This window comes from Trichosurus vulpecula, chromosome 8, assembly GCF_011100635.1.
Source record: "Trichosurus vulpecula isolate mTriVul1 chromosome 8, mTriVul1.pri, whole genome shotgun sequence".
NCBI lineage: Eukaryota > Metazoa > Chordata > Mammalia > Diprotodontia > Phalangeridae > Trichosurus > Trichosurus vulpecula.
Window position 1 is genome coordinate 82341048 of NC_050580.1, and position 13261 is coordinate 82354308.

Here is a 13261-nt window from a genome sequence, read left to right on the forward strand (position 1 = left end):
AGATCACAAAAGGAAATGCATAAAGCCTTTCACAAAACAGTTTTAATTTATTTTCAACTATGTTTGTCCGAAAAGATTCCAACCCTTTTGTCATGACGTTTCATACTCACAATGACTGCAGGTATTATTTCATTAGAAGTCTGTTATGCTGAAAATCAATTAGGAAAATTCCTGGGGAAAGGGGTGGAGTGGGACCAAGGTGACATCATGGTGGCTTCTCAATTGGCAGTGAATTGAAAATACCTATGGACATCTAGGATCCAGATGCATCTCATGTCTAGATCTCGGCTTTCTGGGGGCAGCCTCTAGTAAACTGAATCTAATTATTTCACATGCTATCACTGCATACCCTCTGCCCTCCATTTCCCCAAGTGCTGAATTAAATTAAAGTTAATTATGCTTGAGGAAGTTCATGGAAAGTCTTAAGGTGATCACTGGACTGGGTGAGGGGGGCAGAATGGTTGTCATGGAGGACTATGACACCCAGGGAAAGAGCTGTTTGAACTAGATCTGAATTCAAGACCACCGATGCGCATTACAAACTTGGTACAGCCAGGAAGGTATGTCTTGTTGAGTTTAAATAGAGTTAATAAAATTGGAGAAATTATGAATAAATTAGATAGTTACACATAAATCACATTTCGACAAACAGTCTTATTTTTAGTGCTCCGGGCAAATCACAAATTAAGAGGAAAAATGTGATGGATCCTTTTGTAAAGAAAAGAATATTTTGTTATAGTGAGTAAGCACCTACCCTCATTTAAGCATTTCTGTTAAAAAAAAATCAAATTCTATATAGCAAACTTTCTTAAAGGAGGACACACCTGTAATGAGAGTCCTAGAAATTCACCACCATGAGAAAAACCTTGCCTAATGCACACTCAATAGTGAAACTAAACACACTTCAGTATAAACTACAGTCGAGTAATATGCCCATGGAGGAAAAGAGTCCACAACCACCTCCATCAGGAAAATCTCAGCCAGTGAACTCATGAGGCAGTGACCACAGATAGGTCATTCTTTCTCACTGAAGTGTCTGTAGCTATCCTGGTCTTCTCAGGAAGTGACGACGAGCAGGAGGAAAGGACTTTCCACCACTCCTTCCGAAAGTGGGAGGCACTGTACAAAATGGGGTTGACTGCCGAGTTGGCAAATGTAAACACCATGATCCAGAAAAACAGGGCTGGCCATATGACCAGGTCCTGCTGGAAGTTCTGGATTAAGATCAAGAGGATGGTGATGATGATGGGGCTCCACATGATGAAAAATGAGACCATGAGCACCAGGAGAGTCCGGAAGAGTTTGTAATCCTGTTGGGAGACCCGGACCTGGTGGTCTTCTGAGTAGGCCAGGTTGATGTTTAACCTTTTTCTGGAAGCTTTTGTGATCTGCAACATCAAAACAAAGTGTCAGGTGATGCTGTCTGATACCTGAGTCCTTCTTCCACTAAGGAAGAGCCCCAAAGGGCTGGCCTCTGAAAATCCTATTGTCCATGTTCTAAGAAACATGACTCTCTCAGAGAGATCTAGGAGAATCTCCTATCAGAGCTGTCAGACTCACAGCAGCCTGCAAAACTTAAAATGTCACTGGGGAACATTTAACAAAATAAATAAAAGTACAATACATCATAGATAATGTTAATTTGTGGTTTTCTAAGTCACCATGCAGGGCTGGCAAGGATCAGTGATACCCCTGGTTTACATTATCAGTTAGTGATACTGCTTATATAAAGGCAAAGTAAAGGGGAGAAAGGAAAAAGGGAAGAGAAAAAAAAGGGAAGAGAAGGAAAGGAAAGGAAGGAGTTCAAATTAGAAATAGAAGACAGGGTTGATTTAGTGAAAAAGAAAAAAGAAAGGTGGGTAGGGTCATTCTAGGTCATCTATCTAGATCATTCTATGGTCATCAGCTTATTTCCACTAAATACTATATTAGATTGTATCAGAAGAGTTCAGAACAGCATAGTGCAAAGGGAAGAATTCTACAATTGGAGTCAGAGAAACCTGAGTTCAAATCCAGGCTCCTAAACTGACTACCTGTGTGACACTGGCCTTAATTTCCTTATCTGTAAAATGAGGGTATATGAGGCCTTCAAAGGTCCCCTCTAACTCTGCTCCTGTGATGGTCAGCAAAGTGCATTACTTTTGTAATCATGTCATTTCATGAAGTTTTTTCTCACCAAAGACTAAGGTAATAAAGGGAGAACATGAAGGAATTCAGAGAAGCATGGGAAGATATGTATGAACTAATGGAGAGTGAAATAAGCAGAACCAAAAGAATGAGACACTGGACTATAGCAATCTAAATGAAATTATTACTAAAGGAAACTGAACCAGGAGTGACTAAAAAACTGATAATGGTCCAGAAGATAAGATAATGAAACAAAGCTTCCTCCTCTCTCAGCCCAGAGGCAGAAAAGATAGAGAGATAGAGACAGAGAAAGAGAGATAGAGAGAAAGAGACAAAAACAGACAGAGAAAGAAGAGAAAGAGACAGCTACAGAAAAGAGAGATAGAGACAGAAACAGACACAGAGACAGAAAGAAAGAAGAGAGACACCTACAGAGAGATAGAGACAAAGAGACAGAGAAAGAAGAGAAAGAGGCAGCTACAGAAAAGAGAGAGAGACAAAGAGGTAGAGACAGACAAAAAAGAGAGACAGCTACATAAAAGAGAGATAGAGACAAAGAGACAGAGACATAGAGACAGACATAAAGAAGAGAAAGAGACAGCTACAGAGAGAGATAGACTCAAAGAGATAGCGACAGACAGGGAAAGAAGAGAAAGAGACAACTACAGAGAGAGACATAGAGATGAAGAGACAAAAACAGAGAGATAGAGAAAGAAAAGAAAGAGACAACTACAGAAAAGAGATATAGACACAAAGAGACAGAGACATAGAGACAGACAGAAAGAAGAGAGACACCTACAAAGAGAGACAGAGACAGAGAGACAAAGAAGACAAAGAGATAGCTACAGACAAGAGACATAGAGACAGAGACATAGAGACAGACATAAAGAAGAGAAAGAAACAGCTACAGAGAAAGAGAGATAGAGGCAAAGAGATAGAGACAGACAGAGAAAGAAAAAGAGACAACCATAGAAAAGAGAGATAGAGGCAAAGAGACAGAGACATAGAGACAGACAGAGAAAGAAGAGAAAGAGACAGATACACACACAGAGAGAGGTAGAGACAGAGAAATAGAGACAGACAGAGAAAGAAGAGAAAGAGATAGTTACAGAGAGAGATAGAGACATAGAGATAAAGAGGCAGAGACATAGAGACAAAGAAGAGAAAGAGACAGAGACACAGAGACAGACACAGAGACAGAGACATAGAGACGGAGAAAGAGACAGCTACAGAGAAAGAGACATAGAAACAAGAGAAAGAGTCAGAAATAGAGATAGAGACATAGAGACAAAGAGACAGAGACAGATACAAAGACAGAGACAGAGAAAGAAGAGAGACAGAAAGACAGAGACAAAGAGATAGAGACAGAGAAAGAAGAGAGACAGCTACAGAGAGATAGAGACAGAAGAGAGATAGAAAGACGGAGATACAGAGACAAAGAAACAGAGATAGAGACATCCAGAGACAGAGAGATAGACAGGGGCAGACAGAGAAAAGAGAGAAAAAGACAGGCAGAGAAAGAGAAATAAAGAGACAGAGATAGATGCAGAGAGAGAAGAGAAAGAGACAGAGGCAAAGAGAGAGATACACAGGAGGGAGAGAAAGGCCCTTGGGATCTTAATAGTAATAATAATAGCTCTCATTCATATAGAGCTTTATGGTAACAAAACACTTTAAATATCCTCCCAACGACTCATGCCTAATACAAGAATTAACTCCCCCAATTCACGGATAAGGGAGGCGAGGCTCTGAGAGACTTTGTTTAGGTCACAAACCTATGAAGTGGTAGAGCTTGGTCTTAAAGCCAGGCCTTCGGCCTCCATGTTCAGAGCACTCTCTCTCCTCTATATCATCATCCCTACCTCCTGGTAGAATCAACTAGACATAGATGAGGGGTACTGAGTCACCTAATGCTACAGGCATCATGTACAACAAATATCACAATAGCTGAATCTGAATAAGGATTGGTTAAAGTCTTAACATACTAGACAAGCTACCATAATACCCCCTTGGAATACCCTGAATTGAAATGGTCTTCACCTATTTGATGGGTTTGAATGTGGAAGAGGGAATGCTTGTCCTGCTTGATCCCAAAGGACAGAATTAGGACCAACAGGTGGAAGTTATAGGGAGGTAGATTTTGGCACTAGAAGGAAAAACCTCCATCCAATGAAATCCATCCCAAAGTATAATTGGCTGTCTTAGATGTGATGGGAGTAACACTTGTTTTCATGTAGGCTGGTTCTTCAAAGGGGCAAGGAGGCAAGTTTGCTTCCTGTGGTATAAAAGGCCCAGCCCAAGGGAAGTTGGAGTTAGAAGCTTCCTCTTGCTATCCTTGTGGGAATGCTTTCCCGGCTTCTTGTCGTACTAATACGGCAGGGAAAGCTAAGTATTATTTTAACTTTATATTTTTAATATTTTATAATTTAAATTTTATGTTTTAAATTATATATTGTATATCATTACATATTTTAATATATTTTATATTGTTCAACTTCTAATTGGTAAAGAATTGGTTTCTGATTGGATTCAATGGTCCACAAGTGCTTATTAAGGCACATTTTAAAATCTTGAACCTGAATGATTGGGCTAAATCTACTTTAAGCTTGGCCTTCATTACTCAGGAAATAACAAGTTCCCCATTTACAGAGGTCTTCAGGTGGAGGCTGGATGACCATTTGTTGTATGTAGAGGGGAGTCATGCACAGGGAGACTCAGAGCCAGCACCGTACAGGGGAAAGATCCCAGACTCTGGAGTCAGAGCTTCAAATCCAGCCTCTGGTGTTTATTATCTGTGTGGCCCTGTGTAAATTATTCAGCCTCCCTCCCCAGGTTTTGGTTTCCTCATGTATAAAATGAAGAATCAGACTAGGCAGCCTCCGAGGTCCCTTTTGATTCTCTGGTCCTACGATCCTAGTCCTTTCTGTCAATTGGTAATAGACAAGAACAACAAACCTACCTGTAAGATTTTGGAGTAGCTGATCACAATAACCAGGCCCGGTACCAAAAAGTTAAAAATCGCAAACAACACATCCCAAATGATTTCTCCTTCAATGCTGGGCCAGATCAAGGTACAAATCTGAACTTCCTATTGAGAAAGAACAAGGGGAAATTTCTGGATTAACTTTTTGCTCTTAACTCAATAAAAGGTGGGAACTTGCAAATAATTTCATTCTGGTCTTTATATTATACAGTAAATCACCATGTGACAGGTCTAGCAAGGGTCTTTGAAATCATAGTGTCTTTTTCCCTCATTTCAAGGAAGGGAAAACCAAGGCCCTGGGGAACATCCCCTGAGAAGATGGTGGAATATATAAATTGATACCACCTGTGAGCTTTGTTTGATCTTTGCAAAATTTCAATAAAGGGATGCTTGCTGTGCCTTTAGAAAGGGAAGCCGTAAGCACTAAATATCAGTACAGCTTATAGGATAGAAGGCAGATCAATTTAGAGCTGCAAAGGATCTCCAAAGTTATGTTCATCAATATCAAAGGAGATAATGCATTTAAAAATCTTCGGAAACATGAAAATGCTACATAAATGTCAGTTACGATGATGATGATGAATGGGTCACCCAAGCTTGACCTCATTTCCTCTTTTGACATGGTCACTAGATCAGGGAGCTGCTCAAGATGGAGTATACCAAGATTTTAGGAATGCATTTGACAAAGATTCTAATGCCATCCTTGTTGATGAGATAGAAAGGTGTGGGGGAGATTTGAAATTGATTTTAAAGTGCTTATGGTGTTACTGTCTGTTAGGATGCTGGACCAGATTCTGAGAGGCTAGAACTACAATATGGAATCTAATAAGATGAAAGCCAATAGAAATAAATGTAAAGTCCTACACTTGGGTTAGCATAAGTCAACTACAGGGGGCAGCTAGGTGGCTCAGTGAGTAGAGACCGGCCCTGGGGTCAGGAGGACCTGAGTTCAAATCTGGCCTTAGACACTTGACACACTTACTAGCTGTGTGACCTTGGGCAAGTCACTTAACCCCAATTGCCCTCCAAAAAAACCAAAAAAACCAAAATTAGTCAACTACAGAAGTACAAGATGGAGAAGGCATGAGCTAGAGTTTTATTGGACTGCAAATTCAGTGAGTTGACAATAATCGTATTTTTTTTTAGCTTAGCTTTTCAAACATTTTCAGTTGTGTCTGACTCTTCAAGACCCTATTTGGGATTTTCTTGGCAAAGGTACTGAAGTCATTAGCCACTTCCTTCTCCATCTCATTTTATAGATAGGGCTGAGACAAACAGGGTTAAATGACTTGCCCAGGGTCACATAGCTAATAAGTATCTGGGGCCAGATCTGAACTCAGGTCCTCCTGACTCCAGGGCCATCACTCTATCCACTGTACCACCTAGCTGCCCAAAATGGCAGCTTAAAAAACCTAATACAATCTTGGGCTGCATTAATTAGTGTCAAGAATGAGAGAAGTAACAATCTTGGTATACTCTACTCTGGCCAGACCTTATCTATTGTGCTGTTCTCAGATCTGGGTTTATCCAGCTAGGGAGGGCATTAATTAACTGGAATGTGTCCAGAGGAAGACAACCAAGATGAAGAAGGATCGGGCCATATTAGAACTGGTTAAAGGAAACAGGCACATTGAGCCTAGAAAGGATGAAACTTGATTTATTTGAAAGGCTGTCCTAGTGATGAAATTGTATATTTGTTCTAACTATTTCCAGGGAATAAATTGTAGAAAGGCAGATTCAGGATTGATTTAAGTGTAGTGGAGGGAGTTGATCTGATAACCACTTTTCCCCAACCCAGGTGATATGATCTCAGAAAGTATTGGACAGATAAGAGAGGCAAAGAGATCTTCAGATCTTAAAGTGTGAAGAAGGCCGGGTAGATAGAGTCCAAGGGTAGCTATTCAATGGGCTGGGAAAAGGTTTAGCCACACTGCTAGTGTTCCTTAAAAAGCAAAGACATACCTGCTAGGGAAATAAAGTCCAGGCAGGAGATGGCCTTGTGGAAGAAGGTGACTAAGAAGCAGAGAAGAGAGCCAGCTACGGATTCAAGAGAGAACAGGCCCCGTCAGTTAGGAATTGAGCTGAAGAGAGGTTGATGCCAGATGATAAATCTGCTTGGTGAAGATGGTGTACCTTGTGGGAGTCATAAGAGGACATCACAAGAGGAGAAAGATCATTGAGCCCTGCAGTGCCTGAGCCATGTAGTAGCTTTGGCAACATGTATTCCCCGAGTGCATTCTTCCTTACAAGTATATGTTGGTGCCCACTCTCCCCACTGACGCACTGTGAATTTGTGGGAAAGTATACCCCAGGTTTATGGGTAGGTGGGGGGAACATTTTGTAGCTGCTGTTCTTATGATGCCATCTCAGTAAATGCCTTTGCTTTGAAAGCCAATTGTGCCTATGAGCCAATTATTAAAGGGAAGTATACTGGCAGGGGCTCATGAGCTGTAATTTTAGAAGTCTAGACCCCAAAAGCACTTTGAACTTGTAAGAGAAGTCATCCCCTTCTACCCAACCTGCAGTATGCAAGTACCTGTCTGGGGAGGTATCCCCAAAGGATTGTTACATGAAATTCTTTCTAGGCTACCACAGAAAGTAGTGAATCCTGTCTCAGTAGAAGTTGTCATGTAAAGGGTGGATGATCACTTCTTGGGAATATCGTAGAAGAGAATTCTATTCATGTTCCCAATGGAATGGATAGCCTCTGAGTTCCTTTCCAACTCTGAAGTTGGGGTTTTCTGAATGACAAAGGCAAGAGCTTTTAAAAAACAAACATATCACTGGGCTAGAACAATGGGCTGAAACTAACAAGGTGAAAGCTAATAAAAATAAATGAAAGGCCTAGATTTCAGGTTCAACAAATCAATTAAACAAACATAGTGTGGGGTGTGGGACAACAGGAATGAGGAACAGAGGCAAGAAATGGCAGTATTTTGTGATCTGCGTGCCCCACAAGTAAACAGTGTAATGGCTTTCTGAAAAAATAATCAATATAACCTTAGTCTACATTGATAGAGAAGGAAACTGTATCTGGAAAAAAGAAGGCACCCCGCCCCTCCCACCCCCCATGCCTGCCCCGGCAGACCACTTTTGGAACATCTGTGTTTGGTTTTGGGCAACATATGCTAAGACAGCCACTGACAAACTAAAAGGTGGAAAGGAGAATGCTGGGCCTCCAAGTAGAAAAAAGACATGGGTGCCATCTTTGAATATTTGAAGGAAAGCAGATAGTATAGTAGATAGAATACTGTACTTGGAGTCAGGAAGACCTGTCCTGGACACTTATGAGATGGGTGGCCTCAGGCAAGTCACTTAACCTCTTTTAGGCTTAGTTTCCCCATCTGTAAATTAGCAGATGAACAGCATCTACATCAAAGGCTTGTTATGCACATCAAATGAGGTAATATTGATTAAATGCTTCACAAACCTTAATCTACCAATATTAGTTATCATTCTCCAGATGAGGGAGTAGATTTATTCTGTATAGTGCTGAAAGTCAGAACGAGGGCAATCAGGTGGACATATTTTAGCTCTATCACAGCTAAGAACTTCTTAATAATTTTAGAGTTGTGAAAAAAATGAAATGGGCTCCACATCCCTGGAGGTGTCAGAGCTGAGGCTCCACCACCCATCAGGGATGATTTGGAAGGGATTCCTGCACCTAGCAGGAGGAGGTAGGCCAGACTAAGTGGCCTGGAAGGTTCATTCCCATTGTAAAACTCTTATGTGAGCCTATGGTTTAATCCCTCACTAGTGGAATAAAGTATATTTAGAGCAAAAGTATATATGTGTTAATTTTTTCTTCTTCTTAAGTTTATATGGCACATACATATTATTGACACTATATTTTACAGGTCAGTTTCAGCCAAAAAAAAAAAGCTAGACACATAGAAAGAGCAAAGGATTACCAGATTAACAGTCAGGAGTCTCGGTTCCTAGTCCTGGCCCATAACTAACTACTTTCCGACTCTGTTTCCTCATCTGTAAAATGGGAAGTTAGACTAGAAATTCAGGGGTTCTTTACCTGGTTCCACAAAACCATTTTAATAACTATTTCAACATAATTAGTTTCTAATCCCATGGATTTAATTAATGTCTTTAAAAACATAATTCTGAGAAGGGCCTCAGACTGCCAATGGGCCATGACACAGAAAAAGGCTAAGAAACCTCTGATCTAGGTGATCTGTTAGGTCTATTCTACTTCTGAATTACAAAAATTTCTCTGATTTTTTTTATTATAAGGAGAATAACAACAACGCCTACTTATATGGCCCTTTAAAGTTTAGAAAGCCCTTTTCTCAGAAATATTCTGAGACTCATTTGAGGCCTGACTCTCGTTCTGTCACCGGACTTTGATGACTCAGGGAGAGACAGTGAGGCTGACAACTTTGCCTCACTTAAATCCAATTCACCCACAAATCAAGATGTCACCCATGATGTCATTGGTCTTCTTCGAAAACAAAGGACAAAGGACAACACGGGACCCATTTAGGCAGAAGAGGAAGACATGAAATGATTTGCTCAGTCACATTGTAAATAGTGTCTGAGACAGATAATTGAACTCAGGTCTTCCTGACCCGCAGCTCAGCACTCCCTCCACAGAAGCACCGAGATGCCTTAATAAAGGTCAGTGGCAGGACCTGAACCCAGCTCTTCTCTCAAAATTGAGCACCTTATTTACCATACTACCTTATGAACAAAGGGAATCTGAGAAAAATCAGATGAGTGAGAAGCAAAGTGTGCTATAGGAAAGAGAAGACGACTAGGTAATTCACCTTGATTTTACAGATAAGGAAACTGAGGCCCAGGAGATGATGTGTTCTATCCAGAGTCACACAGGCCATACATACTATGTAGCAGAGCTAGCTTGAATTCAAACCAGATGATTGGACAAGTTAGGAAGAAACTGATGTAGGATTCCAATCTGTACCTTTCAAACACTGCCTTTCCCAATCACATCACTGCTTTTTTCTTCATGTTTGACCATGAAAAGAAAAGCAGGGATCCCTCTCTGACCCTTCCCTACTTCCTTTTTCCTATTGTCCTTTTCCCAGAATCCTCCTTCCTCTCCCTTCAAAGACAGGGAAGGGACAGGTATGGGGTGAGGTGAATGTGTCCCAAAAGGTGAGGAATGTCTTGAGTTTGAGATGCCAGCTGGAGCTTACAGGTAGCAGACATTAAGAGAGGAATTAGAGAGATTTGGGATTCACCAAGATACAGACTAGAGAGATACCTCTTAGCTGTGGGACCAAGGGCTGTAAGCTTCAGTTTTTTCATCAGTAAAATAAAACTTAATAACCAGGAGCCCCACTCCCACCCCCACCCCCAGTGGAATGTCCCTCGAAGGCAGGGACTGTTTTAGGTTTTTGTCTTTTGTCTTTCCATTTCCAAAGCCTAACCACTGTGTAGTAGGCGTTTAATAAATACTTGCTGAACTGAATTGCAAACTTTAAAGTGTGATCTAAATGTGAGGTGTTAAAATTATCTTCACAGAGAAGTGGCAGGTGAGATCACCATGGCAGCAGATGAGCTCACCTGAAGGAACCAGTAGAGAGACGAAAGAGAAGAAATGGGCCTAGGACATTTAATCTTTATTTCTATCCCAACACAATGCTCTGTACACAATGGAGGCTTAATAAATATTTGGCGGATGAATTAATTTGAAAACCCGAAGTTACCCAGGTGATAGGGATCATAAACATTTGTCTAAAGTTAAAAGTCCAAAAAAATCTAAAAATCCCTTACCAATTTTAGAACCATTCCTTAAAGAGCAGAACTAGGAGAGATTGTTGTAATCCTAAAACATCACTTTTCTTTTATTTCCTTAACACACGGTGGGGGTGGGGGGTGCGGGGGAAGGGAAGAAGCCCCGCAAAGGAGCCCCGCAAAGGAGGAAGCTCAGGAAACAAGAGAAAAAGAAACGAGTTTGGAAATTTTATGAATCAATTTGATTTGTAAATCATTGTGGGAGAATCTAGTAATTCAGATCCGTACCAAAAAATAGTAATAGCTGGCAACAGCTTTAAGGCTTTTTACCTGTTAACTCGGCTGATTAGAGGTGGCCCAGGTAGGTATCACTACCTTAAAAAGTGCTGGACTCCATACATTTCAGCGATATTTGGGGGAGGCCGTTTAAGATAAAATACACCACAGGTGGTGGGTTTTGTTTTGTTTTTTAATTGTGCATTCAAGGACTTTTGGCAAGAGGGGGAAGGGATCATCACTCAAATCGTGGCAAACAACTACCAAAACATTGAAAATATTTCTTAGTTCTAATTCATATTTTCAGAAACTTGGACTTATTCTTAATGCGATCTATTAGAAATGGAACCTGCAAATAAATGCATGGGAGCTCGGTATCGGTTTAGATTGAGGTTCTTAACCTACAGTCTCTAAACTTTTAAAAGATGTTTTAATGATTGTATTTCAATATAATTAGTTCCCTTTTACTCCTATGTGCTTTATTTTATTCTTTTAAAAAGGGGTTCAGAAGTTTCAGGGGAGTGCCAAAGAGAGTCAATAACACACAAAAAGTTAAGGGCTCCTGGTTTAGCTGAACACTCACATCAGTTCCCCTAAATCACAAGGGGCACCATTTCCTCTTCTCTCCACCCCAGTACAGTGGGGGGCGGGAGGGGGGAACATGGCCAGCAGGTGTGTCCCTAAGTTCCTGGTTCTGTCATCTATTTGCACAGGCCCTGAGGTGACAAGTGTAGGTGACCAGACCAAGTTCCTCCACGAATGCTGACCCTGCATTAAGGGCCAGGTCGGCTGCAGCCAGAGCCTGGGCGCAAGATGGATAGAATGAACCTATAGAGTCCTACTCTGCCAGTGGGCACCTGGAGGGAAGATACTTCCCGGCTGTTTGTTCTCTAAGGGCTTTGCGCAAAACACCACGAACGATGCTACTGTTTGCTACGCGGTTCCTTCCCAGATGGGAAGGAAGAGAAAAGGGGCTCTGGGAGAGACGCCAAGCACAGAAGAGGGGGCCAGGCAGCGGGTCTGGGCCAAAGTCGGAGGGCTTGCTGCCCTTGTTTACAGAAGAGAAAACCAAGGCGCGGAGAGGTGGCTTGCCCGGTCACACTCACGCAGGTGGCACCAGATTCCAGAGGCTGGGTTCGCACGCACCCAGATCCTCGGACCGACCCCACGCAGCCCCTTTTCTACTCCGGGTAGAACAGGGCGAGCAGTGGCCCCGTACCCCTACCCGGGCCTCCCCGGGTCCCCTCGTAGGCGGCCCCGAGGCGCAGCGGCGGCGCGTCCCCCAGGCGCTCACCTTGTCGCTGCCGTCGAGCGGCTGGAAGACCACGGTGAAGAAGAAGCCGAACGGCAGCGAGGACACCGCAGCGTAGATCCAGATGAGAGCCAGCAGCACGGCGCGGACGCGGGGCCCGGGACCCTGCGCGCTGTGCTGCATGCGCACGATGCACACCATGCGCTCCAGGCTGACTGCGGCCAGCGACAGGATGGTGACGCAGCCGCTCAGGCTCATCACATAGAAGAGCAGGTGGCAGGCGAGGTCGCCCAGCCGCCACTCCTCGGTCCAGCGCACGGCCAGCACCAACGGGATGGCAATGATGAAAAGCAGGTCGGCGCAGAAGAGGTTGAGCACCAAGCAGGCGGTGGTACCCCGGCGCCGCTGGCGTGCCAGCAGCAGGATGGCACACACATTGCCCACCAGGGACAACGCGAAGATCAGGGCCAGCACCACCGTCTCCACGACGCTCAGAGCCACCCGCTGCTCCCCCTTGAACTCCGAGAAAAACTTGAAAAAGGTCCGGTTGGCCAGGTTCAGGCTCCTTGGCGAGAGCGCGGGCGAGGACGCGGCGGGACTCTCCAGGAGCTGCAGCATTGCGCCCCGGGCCGTCTGCCGGCCCCGAGACGTCTGCATGCACGGGCTGCAATCATCTGGCAGGCTGAGCCTGGCAGGAAAGAGGAAGGAGGCGGTTCTGACATCTCCCCTCCTGCCCCCTCCCAGGATCCAGGCACTTCACTTCACCGTTCCCCGTGGGCCCGGGAACGAGGAAGTGACTAGTGGGGGAGGGCCGATTACACTCGGCCTGGGCGGGCCGGCGCCGGCTTCCCAGCTGTGGGGCTGACAGCCCAGGCGCAAGGGGCGGGGGATGCCCCGCCAACCTTCCACGCCCC

At 43.5% G+C, this 13261-nt stretch overlaps 1 protein-coding gene across 1 annotated transcript; it reads right to left on the minus strand.

The window, feature by feature from the left end:
* Positions 1-76: 76 nt before the first annotated feature.
* Positions 77-12983, minus strand: FFAR4 (free fatty acid receptor 4). The gene is made up of 3 exons (XM_036734413.1): positions 12390-12983; positions 5087-5215; positions 77-1388 (listed from the first exon to the last, which is right to left on the minus strand). The coding sequence occupies exons 1-3, from the start codon at positions 12963-12965 to the stop codon at positions 990-992; spliced, it is 1104 nt and encodes a 367-aa protein (XP_036590308.1). The 5' UTR covers positions 12966-12983; the 3' UTR covers positions 77-989.
* Positions 12984-13261: the final 278 nt, after the last annotated feature.

What these genes read in the sequence shown, in the direction of transcription:
- FFAR4 (XM_036734413.1), bottom strand. Translation starts at nt 12,965, where the DNA reads ATGCTGCAGCTCCTGGAGAGTCCCGCCGCGTCCTCGCCCGCGCTCTCG. An exon ending in CGCTCGACGGCAGCGACAAG is followed by an intron (nt 5,216 to 12,389) that starts GTGAGCGCCTGG and finishes CTTTCTCAATAG; the next exon opens with GAAGTTCAGATTTGTACCTT. An exon ending in GCTACTCCAAAATCTTACAG is followed by an intron (nt 1,389 to 5,086) that starts GTAGGTTTGTTG and finishes TTGATGTTGCAG; the next exon opens with ATCACAAAAGCTTCCAGAAA.